The sequence below is a fragment of the Pelobates fuscus genome, chromosome 3 (genome assembly GCF_036172605.1).
Source record: "Pelobates fuscus isolate aPelFus1 chromosome 3, aPelFus1.pri, whole genome shotgun sequence".
In the NCBI taxonomy this organism is placed as follows: domain Eukaryota; kingdom Metazoa; phylum Chordata; class Amphibia; order Anura; family Pelobatidae; genus Pelobates; species Pelobates fuscus.
Window position 1 is genome coordinate 368,610,759 of NC_086319.1, and position 21,890 is coordinate 368,632,648.

A 21,890-nucleotide genomic window follows, 5' to 3' on the forward strand; every position below is an offset into this window, starting at 1 on the left:
TCATGATGGCAATGCTCGCAAAGATAGGGTATGGGGAGAGGGATGCTCACGTGGATTGAAACGCTGTATCGCAAACCAAATGCGAGGATACGTGTCAACGGAGCACTCACAACTAGCTTCGCCATCCACAACGGCACCAGGCAAAGATGCCCCTTAACCCCCCTCCTATTCGCTCTCACACTAGAGCCTTTCCTAGATAACATTCGACACACACCCAACATCCAAGGACTCCGACACAAAGAACAAGAACATAAGGTGGCAGCCTACGCAGACGATATGCTCTTCTACATAAACAACCAAACGCATACGCTACCCGCATTAATGGAGGAGTTCGAAACCTATGGGCGAGCATCAGGGCTCAAATTGAACCTTTCGAAATGCGAAATACTACAAGTTTCGACCCAGACACCGGAATGGGACCAGATCAAACGGAACTTCCCTTTTCACATGCTGCGAAGATCAGATGAAATACCTTGGAATATGGATCCCACGTAGACATATACACAAGGAATTACACCCCGCTCCTTCAACAAATTCTAAGAGATTTTAAATCATGGAACCATGATTACATCTCCTGGCAGGGACGAATAGAGGTGGTGAAGATGAACCTACTGCCAAGACTCCTGTATTATTTCAACACCATACCCTGGGATATTCCACCAGACTTCTTTGCGACTATAAAATCAGCGATCGGCAGCTACGTCTGGAAAGGGAGCAAGGCGAGACTCAGCCACGATAAACTCTGCCTACCCAAATCATGGGGCGGACTAGCACTGCCCGACGTACGGAAATACTACCATGCGGCTGTTCTACAGTGGATTAGGGACTGGCACACAGCCCCGAACCACAAAAGATGGGCAGACCTGGACAGGGAAAGCATGAACGGTACCCTCCACTCACTTGTGTGGCACTACGCTCGAGGAGAATTACCGAATATGAGTAGGTCCTCACCCATTACACAAACACTAAAAACATGGGCTACAGTGAGAAATGAATCCTATATATCCCCACAAACGAGCCCATTGATCCCACTGACACACAACACAGCTCTGGGAGGCGGCCTTCCGAGAGGCGCATGGCCAGGGGCGAATGGAGAAGAATATCTTCCTCTGAAGAAGGCACTACACAACACAGGGTTAAAGAACCTCCAAGAATGGACCGGGACCGAACCCCCCTCTCTCATGCATAGATTCCGCTATGCGCAGCTACGGCATTTCTACTATAATATCCCGAACAGACAGGCAGTACATAGAGATACAACCTGGATCGAACGCATATGCGTCGACACACCTGAAGCGGATGGGAGAGTCTCCATACTATACCAGAGACTACTGATAGGCGACCGGGTCAGAAATATAGCGCATAAGAGACAATGGGAAGACCTCACGGGCAGGACATACAGTGACGCACAATGGGAACAGATCCTCTTACTACAACACAAGAGCTCGATCAGCTCAAATTACCAGCAGGCCAATTTTAAACTGCTATCCCACTGGTACCGCACATCCGCGCTGCTACACAGGATATTCCCAGGGACCCCTGACACATGCTGGTGATGCGAAGCCCACACGGGAACAGTACGACACATCTGGTGGGACTGCGCTAAAATACAACCATACTGGGACCAAATCCGACAAGAATTGAACGAGATCTTAGGCGACGCACCAGAACTTAGCATAGAAACCGCCCTACTCCACTTTACGGACCAATCCGTAGCACAATACAAGAGATCCATTATGAGACATCTACTCAATGCGGCTAAAGCCCTAATCCCAACGCTGTGGAAAGTACACAACCACCCACGATTGCGCAATGGCAACAGAAAGTTGAAGAAATTCACACAGCGGAGGCAAAGAACGCAGACCTACAGGGGAGAAGCACCAAACACGCAGAACTATGGAGGCCGTGGTACATGTACCTAACACGCCCACAAACACAGGGAAGGGGAGATACAGGGGACACCGGAGCACACACGAACAATACATAACTTACACAAGCAACCCCCCAAGGGGCTCCCCCCCGCCCTTTACTGCTACCCCGACCTGTCTCAGAGCTCGCGCGGGAGTGGCTGGCGCCTCCACGACCTACTCCCTGGCCTCCCTAGGAGGTGAGACTTCGACAGCACCGAATAAGACCCTAATCACAGAGGGACCGGAGACACAGGAGGAAGGGAAAGACGGTGACTTACCCATGGGGACGTGTCCAGCGACCCCCTAACAAACCTTGACCACAGCTACACTACCTCAAGACCACAGAAGGTAATGACAAACCACGCAATAGATCACACACAACGGCCTGAACCTAGACGAAGGTGATCAGGCCCAATTTGGTGTAAATAAAAGACCAAAAGAGGGCCGACACACCCTTCCCCAATCCTCACCCGTACCCTACGACCCTTAACTCGAACTGTATACAGACATACAATACGAGAGAATTGACCGCACCGATAGTCATCGAGACGACAACGAAACCTAGAAAAACAATCCTAGACTTATAGTAGAGTGTATTACAACACACACCTGCACATAGGTAACTGTAAGGTAAACGACTAAAGTCAATCAGCCTAACACCGGTATTGGTGACTTACAATCTTGCATCTGAAGGACGTAAACATGATATACATCTTGCGAGTCTCCTTATTACTAAAGCTTACGCAGAGATTTGCATATCTCAATGTATAATATATTCCTACAAACGTCAGAAACCTGCGAGTTTCACAATCTTTACCAATTAAATGCTTTTTACAACATGTAAAAATCTCAAAAAAATGTACAAAAAAAAAAAAAGGTTAAAAAAAACAACAATATGCATTGTGCGCAATGTTTTATCGTCCACAATGCCATCAGGATCTCTCTTCACAGGCCAGACATATTTTGTGAAGAGCGTCAAAATATCGGTTATTTATAAAGAACATGTTCCACTGTCCCAGTTTACAAGAGAGCCTAGAGTAGTTCTTCTGTTAGGTAGAGGGGACACTGTATAAGTCCTCTAACTTGGAGCATAATGGATTAAGGAAGGAATTTAGGGCAAGTGGGAAAGAAAAATGGGAGTGAGTAGCAAATGTGGAGAGAAGTAAATGGGGACAAACGCCACAGGCAGGGTTATTGACAAAAGTGAGAATGCTAAGTGAATTGTTCATTGAAGGTCAAGTAGCTCAACTGGTAGCATAGTTAGTTCAGAGAATTTTTTAAGTTTGGCTATGGAGGCCTTAAACCTAGATTTACTTTCAATCCTCCTCCTTTAGTAAATAATCCTGAGGGAGGGTCACTGCCACAGGGGGCAAGCAGAGGGAGGGCAATGAACATGTGAGTGAGCCGGGGAGGGATGGGACAGGCAACCAGTGAGCCGGGGAGGGATGGGACAGGCAACCAGTGAGCCGGGGAGGGATGGGACAGGCAACCAGTGAGCCGGGGAGGGATGGGACAGGCAACCAGTGAGCCGGGGAGGGATGGGACAGGCAACCAGTGAGCCGGGGAGGGATGGGACAGGCAACCAGTGAGCCGGGGAGGGATGGGACAGGCAACCAGTGAGCCGGGGAGGGATGGGACAGGCAACCAGTGAGCCGGGGAGGGATGGGACAGGCAACCAGTGAGCCGGGGAGGGATGGGACAGGCAACCAGTAAGCCGGGGAGGGATGGGACAGGCAACCAGTAAGCCGGGGAGGGATGGGACAGGCAACCAGTAAACCGGGGAGGGATGGGACAGGCAACCAGTAAGCCGGGGAGGGATGGGACAGGCAACCAGTAAGCCGGGGAGGGATGGGACAGGCAACCAGTAAGCCGGGGAGGGATGGGACAGGCAACCAGTAAGCCGGGGAGGGATGGGACAGGCAACCAGTAAGCCGGGGAGGGATGGGACAGGCAACCAGTAAGCCGGGGAGGGATGGGACAGGCAACCAGTAAGCCGGGGAGGGATGGGACAGGCAACCAGTAAGCCGGGGAGGGATGGGACAGGCAACCAGTAAGCCGGGGAGGGATGGGACAGGCAACCAGTAAGCCGGGGAGGGATGGGACAGGCAACCAGTAAGCCGGGGAGGGATGGGACAGGCAACCAGTAAGCCGGGGAGGGATGGGACAGGCAACCAATAAGCCGGGGAGGGATGGGAAAGGCAACCAGTAAGCCGGGGAGGGATGGGACAGGCAACCAGTAAGCCGAGGATGGATGGGACAGGCAACCAAGTAAGCCGGGGAGGGATGGGACAGGCAACCAGTAAGCCGGGGAGGGATGGGACAGGCAACCAGTAAGCCGGGGAGGGATGGGACAGGCAACCAGTAAGCCGGGGAGAGATGGGACAGGCAACCAGTGGGGAAGGGGAAGGGGTTTGAAATACTAAGGGTTGTTAAAACAATGAGGAATTAAAATACAACAATGGAGATAGTGCCGGAGGCTGAAGAAAGAAAAAGCAAACAGAGCAGAGAGACAGAGAGGGGAATGAAAATATCAGAGCAAAAGAGCAAAAGTAACACTGCATAGTTCACTGTATGTGGACATTACTGGGCAAAGTGTGAGATTAGCAATTAAACAAAAAATAAAAATGTAATAAACATAAGTTAAAGATATTCCCAAATTTGTGTGAATAAACAAAGATAAGTGGAAGGAACAATATTGTACTAACAATGACATGAGACTGGGTTATTAACTGCAAATAACCAACATGGCATGGAGATCTCGCTGTAAATTATATTAGTTCTGTAAATTTAGATTACTAAATACACCAGACTGTAAGGTCTCACCTGTTTACGCCCTCTTTGCTGTAGTAGACATGGTAGGTGAGATTCTCTCCATAGGCATCGGCTGGTACACGCCAAGTCAGCTTGATGAAACGCGTTGACACCAGCAAGGCCACAACATCCCGCGGGGATGATGGCGGTGGACCCCCTGGCGTTGCAGCTACATGGTGGGCAGTAGCACGGGTCAGTGAGGGGGCGGGAGAGGTTGGGATGGTAATACCTTGACGTAGGTAGGTTGAGGAACGAACAATGGGAAGGAGGACAAGCACGGGCACGCACAAACACAGAGCGAAAAACAAGAACAGAAAATAAACAAAAACAAACCGGGCACAGCTGCCATGCAGACGCAGGCACCCTGTCACGAGATGAGACCACGCGAGGCAAAAAAACAATAAGCCTTTGCTTATGGCAGCATACGTGCCAAATATTAACCCAGTCTCACCTCTTGACAGGGACGAGGAGCCCACAAACATGCAAAACACCATCCATTGACTGAGGGATATAAAATGCATGCTTTTCATGCAGACCACTTTGCACAAAACAAGTTAATGACTATAGTAAGGTCAGGGTCATAATGATACAGTCCATCCATCCAACATAAACTTCACGACCGGATTTAGAATAACACAGATACAATTTGGAAGACAGGACTGTACCATTCCATTTCAAATATTAAACGCATGCAGAAATATCAGCATGTATGACGAATTGAGAGCTGCAAGTGCGGGCAGTGAAAGATGATTTTCAAAAATGTTCCCTTAATGTCTTTTCTATTTGTGAAGAGATATTGGCTTTTTTTCTTCTAGCATTATCTTGAATGATTTAGAATAATAAGACTAGCAGAAGTTGAATAAATTGGATAGGATACAATGTACAGACTACCATTAACTGGGTGTAGTAACTGCTTTAGTTTAAGTTATGCCGATATTTTGGTCAGGCAGGAACTGAAACATTTCCATGACAGAGATCAGGGGGCTTAGGTGACGCACAGAGGGGAGAATACTTTGAAGAGGCCAGGAGGAAGGTAGATAAAAGGTTTGGAAGGAAAGCACCAGGAACTGGTGTCAAATCTATTCCAGACACAGATAGCTGGATCCCTGCTGTGCAGTTAGAAAGTGGAATGTTAATGTGCAGTGTTACAGTGACTGGAGTGACAGCAACGTGAACAGCTAAGATTCTAGACTGCGCTCTGCAAGGTGTAATAGTGGAGGATAAATAAGACAGTCTCTGCAGCTCTCTCGAGAACGGAAAAGGAAAGAATTGCTCTGCATATTGTACTTACCAGGCTCCAGGATAATGAGCTGTGCGGCCGCCTGCACATTTCCCACCTCATTCTCAGCGATACACTGATAGAACCCCTCGTCTGAGCGGACCAATCCTAGAACTTGCAAGTTGTGATCGCCCTAGACAACCAGAGAGGCAAATATCAGCGAAAGCCTTTTAATAAAGTCAAGTGAAGAAACACGGATACCTTCTCCTAAACCAAATGTATATACACAGTATATTTTTTTTTATATTCCCTTGCAAAACGACCCCAATTCAAAGACCCTTTTAAGCACTTTTCTTCTCTTCTGGGTTGCTTTTGATCACTTTCATCACAGAGAATGATCATAGACACCACCCTCTCCACCTCTCGTTAAACTTTAAAGTACAGGGCAGGAGTTCTGCAGCTAAGGAATGAGGTGCACCCTAAAATTATGTTCAGGATGTAATGATCTATTTTTTTGCAGATGTCAAATGTTAGCTTCTAAAGTTTGCGAACATAAGGCCCCACAGACATTTTAACATTCAGGTGGCATTTTCATAACACCATGCCCAAATATGCTAGCAGTTGCTATGGTTATATCCATAATAAGGGTTATTTTACAAGACCAAATTGTGTAATTTCGTCTCATGTTTCAGAACCAGTCTGAACTATCGTTAGATAAAGTATTATTTTTTTACCTAACCAATATTTCTAGAAAGAAAGAACATCTAAATGTAAAAAATATCTAAATGTAGACTTTTTAGGTATGCTTAAAGTGCAACATATACTGCAAAAACTACAAGTGGTTTACTAGATATGTGTGCTAAGTATTCATATCAGGTTTCATATAAATGTTATGCTCCCGAAAAGGAGTCTCTTTCCAAGCGGGTATCCCTTCTTACATTTGCACAAGTTCTGCCTATCCCCTTGATATGTTTACCATCTCAATATTTTAGAACTTTTGAATTCAACAAAATTGCTCTTTATCTATTCCCATACTATTCTCAGTTAGCTGCCCCCAAGCTTTGAATACCTCCTTGCTAAATGCCCACCCACCTTTGTTCTATTCCCCATTGTTCCTAAGAAAGGGTCGTCGTGCACTCACCACAATCTTGAAATAGTCGCTGGGAATCACCACGTCCCCATTCTTCACCCATTTGATAGTAGGGGTGGGCTTCCCGCTAACTTCACAAGCAAACACAATGTCCATCGACTCATGAGCATGTGTGTTTGATGGCTTAACTAAAAAAACAGGAGGCACTGTGGGAAAAGAAAGAAATGTTCTATTTACACCAAGCTTACGGAATGCATTCTATGAAATTTACCAGTATCAAAAGGACATTGTATTGCCAGAATAGAGCTGCAAAAACAAAAAAACACAACAACAACACATAGTTTAATTTAACTTAAATTAAAATAATAAATTCTGCCAAATCTTTAGGAAGTGTAAAATGTGTCCCTGGATGGAGCTGGGGCAAACGTGATGTGATATGATAATTTGAGTACTGGGCTTGGGAAGTTTGAACATACTAGATTTATAGATCCTATGTGGCCATAAAGGTACAAGCAGCTCTCACATACAGGAATTTCCACAAAATGTACTTTGAAGGAAAGAATATACACCGTGTGAAACACAAAGGCACAAACAATAAATTGCATATGGATCACTCAGGAAGTCACAGAAATGAAAGGAAATACCGTAGTTTGTTTTAAGGTAGAGTGAATGGAAATACGGAGCAGGATCAGACAGCTTTGGGTTCTGTTCTTGAATTGATAAAGCGTAATGTGACTTTATAAACGTCACACAATTACCCAATAGGAGCTTTTTGATCACCTCCCCGGAGAGCAATCAAAGGGCATTTTGGCACAGAAAAAAAAAAAAAAAGGAAGGTGTTTGAAAAGCTAAAACCTTTGACGGTCTATTTTCATGAGAGGATGTAGGAAAAAAACATCACATAAGCCAGTTTTGCACCATTAATTTATTGTATTTTTGGTTTTAAATTGTCAATTTTATCAGCTGGAAGGAAGTGAGAACACATCCCAGTGATAACAGCATGTCATTAGACAAATAATAACCACGGTGCATCCAAACTAGAAGCTTAATGCAATCCGAAAGATACATGCAAAGATAAATATTAAATTATTGTCCTTTTTAGGTACAGTGACATTTGACATGTGATATACCCCATCCTGCTTGATAAGAGACACAGGGAGTGGTCCCTGCAATCACCATTGAATGGGGGGGGATTAGGAAGTACCTCCAACCATGCTTCTGTTTGGTGAGATAACCTTTTAATGACTTCCAGTTGAAGCTATCTCTATCCCAATAACAGCTCCCACTAAAGGTGTTCCAGGAAAGGGTGCAACATGCATGGATTTAAATTGTCCCTTTTTATCAGCTGGAAGGAAGTGAGGATCCACCCCTACGATAACAGGATTTAATCAGACAAAAGATAAAGCACTTTCCAAATGGACTAGGAGTTAGATTTTAGTGCAGGTTAGAGAACAGAGAGATTCTAGAACTAAGCCGATACATGTAAAAAAAAAAAAAACATAGCTACACATAAAAAGCTAGTAAATTGCCCATTTAAAAAAAACAAAAAAAAAACCTTGTCTACTATGTAGGAGCACATGGTAAATAAAAGGAAAGTAACCATATTTATGATAAGATAATATTGTTTATTTAAAGGAACAATATTTCTTTTCATATATTAAAAATATTGAAAAAATTGAAAAAATGGTTTTGAAAAAAACAAAACAAACAAAAAAAACCTCTGTTCCATTTATTCCTCTCCGTAGTAGAAAACACTTTAAAGGGACACTCCAGGCACCCAGACCACTTCTGCCCCCATTGGAGTGGTCTGGGTGCCAACTCCCACTACTCCTAACCCTGTAAGTGTAATTATTGCAGTTTTCATAAACTGCAATAATTACCTTGCAGGGTTAACTCCACCTCTAGTGGATGTCTACTAGACAGCCACTAGAGGGCACTTCCTGGTTTATAGCACAGGAAACCTGTGCTAGAGCGTCGCTGGACGTCCTCACGCTGTGTGAGGACCTCCAGCGTCACTCATTTCCCCATAGGAAAGCATTGAAATGCATTTTCAATGCTTTCCTATGGGGAGACCTAATGTGCATGCCCATTAGGTCTCCTCGGCCGGTGGGTGGGATCAGTCTCGCCCACCGGCTGACACAATGCAGAGGAGGAGCGGCGGGGGAGGAGGAAGCAGCGACGAGGGACATCATCACTGCCTCAGGTAAGTTACTGAGGGGGTTTTCACCCCTTCATCAACCGGGTATTGGGGGTGGGAGGGAGAGGGGACCTGCAGTGCCAGGAAAACTGATTGTTTTCCTGGCACTGGAGTTTCCCTTTAACTTGTGCCTCTGTGTGGGTGTATAAGGGCATTTAAATAAACAGACTGTGATTTCTGGGTATGAGGTGGTGTCAATAGGCATTAAGTATGAAGGGGTGGGACAAAAAAAAAAAAAAAAGCATCCAGTCTCTGCCAATCAACAGTACAATCAGCAATACACACACTCACCAGATGATGACGCTGACTTCTTTGCAATTACTGTTAAAGAATAACCTGCTCAGTGCTTGTATTTTTATTGATAGCTGTCTTTATAGTATTTCTTGAAAGTTACTTTTTTCCTTTACAGTTACCAATACAACATTGTATTCCTAACACCAGTGTCCCTCTACCTACTAGTTTTCAGGTCACCTCCATTTGCTATAAAATTACAAAAAATAAAGTTTTACTTAAAGGGACACCTATGGTCACCAGAACAACTACAGCTTATTGTATTTGTTCTGGTGAGTAGAATCATTCCCTCCAGGCTTTTTGCTATAAACACACTCTTTTCAGAAAAAATGCAATGTTTACATTACAGCCTAATGATATCTCCCACTGGCCACTCCTCAGATGGCTGCTAGAGAGGTGCTTTCTGGGGCAATGCTGTAAAGTAAGCAGTACAACATTCAGTGTATCCACCCTCTACATGGAGACACTGAATTTTCCTCCTAGAGATGCATTGATTCAATTCATCTCTATGAGGAGATGCTGATTGGCCAGGGCTGTGTTTGACTTGTGCTTTTTCTGTCCCTGATCTGCCTCCTTGACAGTCTCAGACAATCCTATTTGGAAGAATTTTTGATTGGCTCAGGCTGGACTTCTGATGATGTCAGCAGACAGATTCAGTTCAATGGGAAACAGGGACAGAGCCAGCAGCTCCAGACTTGAAAACAAGTAAGATTTTACTATATTGAGGGAGGCAAGAGGGGGGCCACGGGGGGCTAGATGGTGGGTTTAACACTATAGTCAGAAATACATGTTTGTGTTCCTGACCCTATAGTGTTCCTTTAATTTTTCCAGCACCAAAGCTCCCTTGGTGCTCCTCCTTCTGCATCTCCTGCGATGTCATGAAGGAGGCGTGGCCTCCTCTGCTGATGTCCAATCCAATGCAAGGCAAGGGCATCATGTGCATTCAAACTTCCCATAGGAAAGCACTCAATCAATGCTTTCCTATGGGTCTACCATGTCTCAAAACAGATCATTACTCTAGTGGGTGTCGTACTGATAGCCTCTAGATATGGAATAAACCCTGAGAGGACATGGACACTGCACCCAGACCACCTGAGACGCCTGAGATGCTCTGGTCTGGGTGACTATACGGTTCCTTTAATTGCCAATACTGCCTAAAACAAAGTTGTGAATTTATCTCAGTGTAAACATACTCAGTGTAAGACTTTACTTGTGCCAACACTGACCTTATTGTCCTCTTTAAATAAAACCAGTTACCGTGACATTGCATTGTGTGACTACTAGGTTCCCACACAGCAATGGGCAGCAGCACTTTACAAACAACTAACACATACATCTTGTGGATATTTTATTCCCTGCAGGGGAATGGAGAGAGACAGGGCACCTATACCTTGTAGAATAAGTTCAGCTTGTGTCTGGATGGTCTGATTCCCATTGTCTGCTGTACATGTGTAGACACCAGCGTCTTCCTCGGTCAGGTTGCTGATCTGCAAGCAGCCGCCAGCCAATAAGGCTAACCTATCTGAGCTTTAAACGAAAGACAGGGTTAGTGGCAAAATAAAAGCCAGGAAAAGGCACAAAACCCCTGCATCCCACTAAATGGCAATAAAAAAATAAATAGAAACATATACACATTTAATGTAAATTACAGACAGAAACAGCATAGATAGGTAGATAGATTACAGACAAACTGGATAAATAGATGATAGGATAAATTCACAGAGACAGAAACAGCATTGATAGGTAGATAGACCGATAGATTACAGACAGAGACAGAAACAGCATCGAGATAGATAGATAACAGACAGAAACAGCATCGATAGACAGACAGACGACATTTTAAAAATAGAAGAATCTCAGTGTCTGCCTCACGGAATACTTTTTAAAAGGGGTCTCAGCAGGAAGGAAACATTCATTAGCAACACGGTGAACACAAAGTCGATCAAACAATGATCTATCTAAGGCAGTAATAAACTGTACAAGCCATGTATTAAAAAAATAAATAAAAATAAAGTAGTGGAAAAAAAAGGGGGCAGAAGTATTGAATGTATACAGCCCACCACGGGAACATATTCTGTAAACGCGATTTTACAATTTTACTGTCTAGGACGAGAGGATGGAATTACACGTTAAACAAAGTTAGTCTCTCACTTAGATGGAGTTAGATTTCAGGAAAAGGCAATGTTACGTGGAAATCATGTAAAGCTCATTATTACACAGAGATAAATTATATAAATGAGGTTAAATTCCTGACCAACAGTCTGCTTTAAGAAATGATCACTAAAACAATATATCACAAGGTGAATTAAACATATTATTGATACGAAGTGCTCTGAACATTACTGTAAAAAGCATCTTATGCATTACAGCTGTATGTAAAACAATGCAAGAATGTGTATCCTACAGAGCGCGTAATAAAAACATGACCGTCACATAGTTTACGTGGAGGAGAAGCGAGTTGCTTTCGAGTGTTCGCAAATCACAGAATGAAGAGGACATATTGTAACGGATTACTGGGAATATAAAATGGACAGGAGGCTATTGCTGTAAATCAAAGACTGAATATAGCTGTAGTTCAATATCAATACTTATTTATAAACGTAAGAGGAATCTCACTCTAATGATAGTCCATGTAAGAATATAATGGACATAAATCAAATTGTGTTTATAAACAGCCATGCTTTTTCCATGTTCATTCTATTGTCTCCCATTTTTTTTATCAGTATGTAAAATGCTTTTGCCTCTCTATCTTAAGTCAGACAGGATTGTAATTCAATTGAAATCCCATTCAGTTAAGGGCTAAATAGCTGGAAAGTTTGACTGAAGGGTAAGTGGATGAACAATACATGCAGGAGTCAATGTCAGTAGAATGGTTACTTCGGAGATCAGAATTCTAAGCTTGAAAACCCCCCAATGCGAAAAAGAGGAATATTTGTTAATACTGTATGGATCAATGGGGGCAGCACTGTTATGGCTGGTCTTGGCAGGTGATGCTGAAAGTAATTTTCACATGCAAATTAAAGTTTGCACTGAGGGAGACGGTTTCACAAATCCCCAATTTATATGGAGAAAAATAACGACAACACATCAAGCCAGGAGAAAATTGGCTGGTGACTGTGCTGGGGGAGGTGGTGTCTCTATAGGGAATCGCTTTCAAAGAGTTTTAATAAATGCATTGTATTAACAACATTTTAAATATTAGGAAATCTCAAATTAAGTCATTCCTGGTATCCCTGTTATTTTACAATTACAAAATTGTGGGAGTTATATCAATGTTTAGTTCCAACGAGATTTTTACTTTTTAAAATATTTACTTGGTGAGGACAGGAAGACTTTATCAACCAGACCAGAAATAGCACAGAGTTGTACCAGTCCATGTTGGTTTCTGGTCACTGGTCCTTCTGGATCCAATCTCATGCATTTCTAAGGATGTCTGTGCATTGTTTACAAATAGGTGTTTGTAAAACCTGAAAAATTAAATGTAGTAATTTACACAGTTCTATGTTGGAACCGAGTATGTCCATAGAGAGATACTCAAATTGCCTGCTTTGGAATTTCACTGGCATTTTAATACCATCAAGAGATATAATGAAACACAGTAGGAACTTTGACATATATGATCTGCTTTTGTTGTTTACAATCAATGTCTCAAGTTGTAATAAAGGCCCTTTTACACTAATTGTGCTTCTATGGGAAGGACACAATAGACTCATGTTTTCCCATAGACCTCAATGCTGTAGTCTCGTGAGTGGAGAGTGACACGGGCTTTAGCAGATGAAGTGTCAGAAACAGAAGATGATGCTTGCAAGGAAGAAAACAGCACCCAACAGGTTAAGCTTAAATCAAGTAAGTCTCCCAATAGCTGACGCCCTGGGCCACTACACACCAAACAGACCTGCCACATTTGGGGTCTTTGTAAATGATTCTAGAACCTTGTAAGTATCGGAAATCACTTTAATCGTTATCATAAACTCTGCCTTTTCGTCATTGTACATTGAATGTGAAAAAATGGAAATAATGGAAAAAATATGCCAGATCTGAACCGGATGAGAGAAATAAGGCTAAAAACGAAGTTATCGATTATTTTCAATTCACCATTGAAGGGTGTAATTCCCAGAGAAGTGACCATTCCTATTTAAAGCCTTATTTTAAAAAGCCGATTGTTTAGAAAATGAACCATATTAATTGACTGCATTTATAAAAGCATTTCAGAAATAAAAAAAAAAAAAAATAACTCACCTTCCCAGAATGATCTCTTCTTGGTTGTGACTCCAATGAATGGTTGGTGTAGGATACCCAGACACCACGCAGGTCAGAAGTGCTGTTTGGCCAACAACTTTGATAAGAGTCGAGGGCTGTCTGAGGAAAACCAGAGGTCTGTCCTCCCCTGGATCTGGGAACATAAGAATATGAGCAGTCACTAACAGATATATTCAATTCACTTTGACTAAGAATAAATACAGCTACCAAGTGCTGAACACTGTTTAATAAAACATCTTTGTAGATGCTCTCACACTATTTAGTTATCAGACATGTTAAATTTGCTTTCCAAACTTAAAGGGACACTGTAGTCACCAGAACAACTACAGCTTAATGTAGTTGTTCTGGTGAGTATAATCATTGCCTTCAGGCATTTTCATGCAAACACTGCCTTTTCAGAGAAAAGGCAGTGTTTATATTGCCCCTAGGTACACCTCCAAGTGGCCACTCCTTAGATGGTCACGGGAGGTGCTTCCTGGCTCAGTGCTGCACAGTAGGCAGCACTGCCGTTCAGCGTCTCCATGTTCTGCATGGGGTTGCTGAATTTGCCTCATAGAGATGCATTGATTCAATGCATCTCTATGAGGAGGTGATGATTGGCCAAAACAGTGTTTGGCCCCGCCCCCTTGCTGATTTTAGCCAATCCAATGCTTTCCCCATGGCACTACAGGTGGGTTTTGCACTACAGGGTCAGGAATACACGTTTGACTAAACTAAAACATGCATCAACATGTGTCCAAGAATTGGTCTGAAAATACTGGTCATGGTACAGGACCAGTGATCCATAAACCAGCAACTAGGAGGTGAGCTAGTCAACAGCCAAAAACACAAAACCATCTGTTTACGATCTGTCTAGTAAGAAAACAAACTACCTGATAAGAAATGGGCTTGATATGTTTTTACACAAATCTAACTCTGCATTCAAACATGCACACAGATTAACCCGGTGCAAAAATTACACACAAATACACTATTATATTCAGATAAAGAGACGATGGATACATGGATAATACAACAGCAATGCCGATACTCCAGGACCTACATAAATATTTTAAAAATTAACATCTATTGCAAAATAATCCTTCTCTGTAAACCCATCACCGAACTGTAATCCTCTATGAAATCTTCTCTTCAAAATTACGGATAGCCCACAAAATGATTCACCTCACTCGGCTTTCCATAAAACGGGGAACAGATTGAATGCAGCTCGAACAGAGAAGGATTTATACATTTTTAAGATTTAATGGAATTAAAGTTTCAAATATTCATATTTTACGGAGTACCTTGCAGGCTGTACGGTCTGAAACTCTTGACTATTAATGCGAGCTGTGGACTTCACTTAACAGGTGAGCTCACCTTCTCTCTCTTTTTTTTTATTATAGATACATTTGTATGCCTACATACATGTTTACATTTATTGTCCAGATAAATGTTTCATAAGGCATGCTGATTGAAGAAGTCTAAGTGCCACATTTTTTATACTTGCATTAAAGACATTCGCATTATATAAACAAAGCGCTAACGAAATGTTAGCTATGCTAGAACAAATTCAGTTTGTATTTTAACGGTGAAGGCCTGACTGCGATGATGGCAAATAGTTAGATTTGTTAAGCTATAAAATCACATGGGAAAATAAAGCCAAGGAGGAATGTACGTACAAACAGCACAAACCCCGAACACATGAACCAATATCATTAGCGTTTAAAAAAAATTATTTTTTTAAAAAGTGTTAACTGCATGTGCAAATTAACGGGAAAAATAAATCTTATTTTTAGATATTTTTTAATTATTTACATAATGTAGAATAAAACTCTGGTTCAGCAAGAGTTCAGTTGTCTGTGTGGTCTGTAATCATAATGCTGAGCATAAGAGAGGAAACGAGACTGGCCAATACATATCAGAAGTGACAGATCAGTTTGTGTCGCAAGACGTAAAAGCCAGGGGGAGCTGCAAGACAAGACTAAGACTGTAACTAAATGCTGTCACGGCAGCTCTTCAGACAATATTGCTGCAGCAAACACAAACAGAACTTGTGGAATAGGACTGTTATGACGTAACATTTCTACACTTTATATTTTGTTTCCTCAGTCACCCTTTTAAAAATACTACAGGGGCACACAGAGCACACTACTTTAACATTGATGCTTACAAACCACAACTGCCATACTTTTAGATTTCATTTACACACAATCATCACTGCCTCTTTCTCTGACCACAACTCCTTCCAAACTCCTGACATTCCAATTAACTATTTCCTCAATGATCCCACTAATTATTGAAACGATGCTCCACCAGGTGAATAGTTATCGTTTTGGTGAAGGATTACAACTAATAATTTGAGTATTCTAGCCGAACTAACTATACAGAAGCCTTCCTTATATTACTAAGATAATTATGAAAACTTAAACTGCTTGTCGGCACAGCACATGTATACAAGAACAATTTTTAGCACATACAAGGCTAACCCATTCTTTGTATACAACACGAATAGTTCCTGAAATAATGGTAATTCTTTGATTTTCTTAGGGTATATTGTATATACAAGGGAGAGTTCAAAAAACGATTTTATCTTAAATACAAAGCTGGGAGCAATTGGGATGTAATTCAAAAACTCAAATCGGCTCAGGCAATATTTTGCACAGATGGGGGGGGGGGGGGGACAGTATTGTTTTAAACTAATTTAAGGAAAACAAATAGTGACACAGAACACAAGCAATTTGTTACCTGAAAGCACTCTGATCTCTGCCTCCTCGCTGTACTTCAGAGTGACCCCGCTCCCAACAGTGCAGCGATACAGACCACCATCACTCTCACTGGCATTGCTGATGACAAGTGTGCCGTTAGAAATGACTGCAACCCGACTGTCCAGCTCCCGCAAAGACCTATCTTGTTCCCACTGCACGAATGGTACTAACTCAGCACTGACATCACAGCCCAAAGCCAAGCTGTCACCAATGTAAACTGAAGAGGCCTCGGGTTGGCTTGCAAATTTGGGGAGCCCTTCAATGCAAAAAAAAAAAAATCAAGAAAAAAATGTTTTTTTTTTTAAATTACTTGTAGCATAAATTATTTTAAGATATCATACGGACAGTGTATGCACTACTGATTAAGCCTAGTTACAAGTAAATGTAGGATTGTACCTTTAAGACTGTAAATACCAGTCATCCTCCCCCTATCCAACAGTTTCCCTTTCTTATCCAGATACAATTGGAGCATGAGCAACATTTGCCATAAATCACAATTAAATGCATTGAGCATTCAATAGAATGCTTCTAAAAGGGAAGCATTAGATTAGATTAGAGTTCTTACTTCTGCTTGAATGACTGTTCAAGCTGAATGAATTGGGTAGTTCACCTGGCTGTCAGATGGACTGTATAAGGATGATCCTAAATTAAACGACAACTCCAGGCACAGTAACAACTTCACCGCAATAAGGTTGTTTTGGTGGGATTAGGACCCAAGCACCATTTTATCTTAAATGGTTGAACAGTTTTACCCCAAACTCTGGGACATCGCACCCAATCGCTATGCCCAACTGCTTCCTATGAAGGTACAAGGCTTCAATCAGGAAATCTCTGACAGCGTCCACTGATACTCTCAGCATATCATTAGCTTCCCATTCAGATATAAAAAAAATTTACAAAATAAAAAGCGTTAAAGGGATACGTATTTTTTTCACTTTTCTGAATGTAAAGCAAGTTAAAGGCTGAGAAAGTAGCGCTCTCAGACGATCAGTGGCACCTGGTCCAAGATTTTTTAACTGAAGCCTCAGACTTTCATAGGGAGCAGAGGGGCAGAGCAACCAGGCGGAGACTTCTGGAGTTTGGGGGCTAAACTAATTAACCCCTTAAGGAAATACAGCATTCTGGTCCTCCTGGTGAAATAAAAACTCAATGGTAATGAAGCTATATGGTGCCTTGAATATCCCTTTAAACGCATTAAGAATTGGGAGTGGATATGAAGTTAACCCCCTGAACCGTTTTAGCATGCTGATAATTAAAAGAATTAAAGGAGATTTATCAAAGTAGAAAACTTGCAAAGCGCAAAATGTTGAGAAACATTTTGCTGGTTTCTCTGGTGGTTGGACCTGATTTAGTACTTTGCCCCATTTAAATAAATAAATTAAAGCAAAACATTTTTAACACAAACCAAATGACTTTGTCCATAACCAATATCGCCATAATCAAAGTTGCAAAGATTATGGTGTTTAGACTGTCCCTTTTAGTAGCTCTGTGAACAGAAGCATCACTTAAGTGTTAAGTCCATGCACAATATAACCATCCGAAGTAGCCGCATTATGCGATTTGAGATGTTGGGAGCGTATGAATTCTAACAAGAGTGGTGAATAAGCACTAGTTTTAGAATACATGCATGGCCTTTGGTTAGATAACTTGTACTTCCCACCAAAGAGGACATAAAGATGGCTATCACTATAGAGCAAGGGTAAACTGAGCGGTATGCTCTGAAAAGAGGTATTTACTAAAATATATTCATTAGAAAATAATGCACACATAGATTTTAATATCTGTTCTCTTTAAATGGAAACTATAGTCACCAGAACTACTATAGCAAAGTTTGATCATGCCATGCCAAATATACACTTTATATTTTTTCAGCACTTTAAAAGTGTCACTTTCTAAACGTTTTTACTTTATATCAGCATGTCACACTCTCTATTAAAGTGTGTCACTTTTTAAGTGAAGGTCTTACTCCAAACAAGTAAGTCCGTAGCATATTACTATTCAACACTGATCTTTTTATATACATGGTGGCAATGTATTTTAAGGAATTAAGCTGTCCTCATATTTGTACCATATATCACTATTCTGGCTTTGATTCTCCTTATTTTCTTATGCTTGACCGGTTATTTCATTTTGAATGGTTTGTCGATCAATTCTCTTTATGGTGTTCACATTTTTTGTTTATCGTTGTTTCCATGGTGCGATATGAAGCTATGGGTATCCACCGCGACGCATCCTGCGTGGTCACGTAACCTCCGGGTGTGGCACGTATACGCATGCACACATCATCCAGAGGCACGCCGGAGGGGTAACACGATCCACCGGTGGGGAGTCAATTATTTATAATTTAAGGGCTGTATAAGAATGTTTTTTAAACTGTGTTACATGTTATTGATCCTGAGGAAAGCCCCGAACGAGGGCTGAAACGTTGATTTTTAATGGAATTACTACAATAAAAGACTATTTTTTTAATACATCTAAGACCGTGAGTGCAAGCCATTATTGTATGTTTGTAATTTTGAGCTATGGCTTTTATGCACCCAGCACTTTTTTCAAACTGGTCTGTCTGTGTGCAAGGACATATTTGTAATATATAAATATATATATACACGCACATATTGAGTGTAAGCTCGACTAATGCATGCGCTAACAATACATGACTTATGAAGCAATCATGACATCGCTTCTTACAAGATGCCATCATGATACAGTTTTCAAATAAAGGACATATCAAGCCCGAAGTTTCCATTAAGAATGGGGGGAGGGGGGGCAGCTTTTAGAAATCGGTTCAAGGCCTAAAATTACCGGATGGGTCAGAACATGGATTCCTCCTCTGAGACCATAAAAAGGTAGAAGAAGCATCCTAGTCCAGTTTCTAAATTACGGACGGAAGCTATCACCATGCTGCATTCCAGGTTCACCAACAGGGTCAGTGGTGCCCTCTGACAAAGTTGGATCTGTGAAAACCCAAGACATGTGAAAGAGGTCTTGCAGAGGGTGAAAGCAAAAACGTAGGCAGTAGCCTGAGATCACACCACTCAAATTTTCATTGGTGGCATGACCAGGTCTTGTGGAAGAATTGCAGCCGCCCCACCTCTGTCCAGTGCAGAGGACGGTAAGTAGATGCATCATCATGCTGATGGAACAAGTGGTGGGCATGACCAGTGTGTGACTTACTGTAGCGACAAGAACTCCCATAAGTAGCCTGAAGTACAAATGCTTTTTTATGCCTATAAGTTCCTACCTATGGGTGCCACTGTCCCATTTCTTAATGCGCACTCTTGATTTGAGGAAAATGGTATCAGTGTTGAAAAAACGAAAAACAGACAACATCCTGTACTTGTCAATGCTACATGAACATTTTAAGGGATGCAAGCCGCTGTGTAGTGACACATTGTTTTGTAAATATGCATGACCTTTGCATGCTTTCTGGAGTCTGAATGGCAATTAAAAAGCCTGTTTCACTATAAGTGAGCATATTATGTCCATTTATAGAAGCAGTGGTGTGTCGGTGCCTGGACGGCTGATCAGGAAAGACAAACTGAAAACAGGAGAACAGGAATGAAATTAAGCAATGAGAAAAAAAGTGGCAAATCAAAACTAGAATCTTAAAGGGAGAACACAACATAAATGTGGAGATAAATGTACAATTAAAAGAAGAGGAGGTAAAAAATAGGAGACAAATATAAAACGGACATAACAGTCACAGCTTGGCGTGAATGTCAAATCTTTAGAGACGCTTGCTTTAGTGCTACTTTCCCATACATGTTCCTTGCAATTCAATTAGTGACACTATCACATCTTATTAGTGATCAATGTCATGGTCATTAACAACCCTGGAAGCAAACGCCGACGTCCGTCTCTCTTGTGCTAAAAATGAATCAATCAGCAGCGATGACACATTCTAACATCGATTACATGAACCTGCAGAAAATGCTTGCACCAAACAGAGAGAGAAGGATACCTCCAAACAGCTCAATCTGACATGTGAATCCATCTTCCTGTGGAATGAGTGGGGAATACAGGCCCCAGTCAGAACCTTGATCCAACATACATACAAGGCCTACTATAGCTTACAAACCAGGTCAAAATATGACCTGCAGAGAATACTAGCATTGTTTTGTATTAAAGTCCAAAGCAGCAGCTGTTGAATAAAAAATGTAAATATACACTACGTATTTATTTATACATATATAAACAATAAAATGAATCAAACATGAATACAATGAAGAAAATTAATATTACCACAAAAATATATGTCCAGACCCGAGTTCAAAGATACACAGTGTGGGGCCCCCAACACTAATATTGATAGTGTATCAAAAATAAAAATAAAACCAAAAGGACTGTGCACATCAAAATAAAAAAAATAAAAAAGTAGAACATCAAAAAATGAATATCAGACCCCAAACACATATATCGTTCCTGGGGGAGGGAGCTCTTAAACCCGCCAAACAACTAGGTTGGGGTAGAGGGTGCCGCTGTGAATAATCTCCCAGAGTTGCAAACCTAGGGAGTAAATCAGAGCAACTTACCCTATTCACCCGACCTTCGTATAAGGTAAGAGGAGCACGCCGACTCCCTACCACGAGATAGGATGTGTGGGTCCGAATTCAACAGCTGCCGAAAATCCATCCCGGACCGTAAATAAAGCCGGGTTGAAAATCAGAGGAGACGGAAAACAGATCGTCTACGCGTTTCGTCCCCTTTGGAGGACTTTCTCAAGACCTTGGTGTATGTATATATATATATGTATAAATAAATACTTTGTGTATATTTAAATTTTTTATTCAACAGCTGCTGCTTTGGAGTATAATTTCTAGTGGTCATATTTGATTTGGAGCGCTCACATACCATTGTTGGTTTACATTTTATTTAGTTGTTTAGTCGCTCTTTTGTATGTGACGCAGCCCTTTTTATTATTTCATTTTTCCTTTTTGCACAGAGTTATTGTGTACTCCAATTCAGTTTCTTTTGAAGTTTTTTGTATTGTTTTGTATTAAAACAGTAATTGTAGGGGACTGCCCAAAAAACTTCAATATCAAGCTAAAATACCCAGAGTTGGATTTTTTTTTCCAGTTAAGCTAATTTGGTGTAGAATGTGAAATTTCCTGATCAATATCCAACAGTAAGATGATGCCATCATTTTCTAATGTATCTATGATATAACATTCAATTCACACACCTCTAAACAAGGAATACTCCCAATTACACTTAAAAAGATAAATTCAAAAATACACTAAACTAGGAGGTGTATATATCATTTAAATAATCATTATTTTTAAGTAATATAATATACAATGGGTTATTTTCAAACTATTGAAACTTAGTCTTCCATTCTACTTCTGGTTATCAAAGGATCCGATTTGTT

The 21,890-nt window shown here is 41.5% G+C and overlaps 1 protein-coding gene across 9 annotated transcripts in view; it reads right to left on the reverse strand.

Annotated features, from left to right (window-relative positions):
* Positions 1 to 21,890, reverse strand: part of NEO1 (neogenin 1) — a 139,122-nt gene that overhangs the window by 21,509 nt on the left and 95,723 nt on the right. For 5 of the 9 annotated variants that reach the window (XM_063449361.1, XM_063449360.1, XM_063449365.1 and 2 more), the window contains exons 3-8: positions 16,503 to 16,778; positions 13,758 to 13,911; positions 10,909 to 11,045; positions 7,082 to 7,236; positions 6,013 to 6,133; positions 4,734 to 4,950 (exon numbers count right to left, since the gene is read on the reverse strand). In XM_063449361.1, coding sequence (XP_063305431.1) covers positions 4,734 to 4,950; positions 6,013 to 6,133; positions 7,082 to 7,236; positions 10,909 to 11,045; positions 13,758 to 13,911; positions 16,503 to 16,778 — 1,060 coding nt within the window. The remainder of the gene's footprint in view (positions 1 to 4,733; positions 4,951 to 6,012; positions 6,134 to 7,081; positions 7,237 to 10,908; positions 11,046 to 13,757; positions 13,912 to 16,502; positions 16,779 to 21,890) is intronic. The other 4 variants (XM_063449368.1, XM_063449362.1, XM_063449367.1 and 1 more) reach the window with 1 other exon arrangement.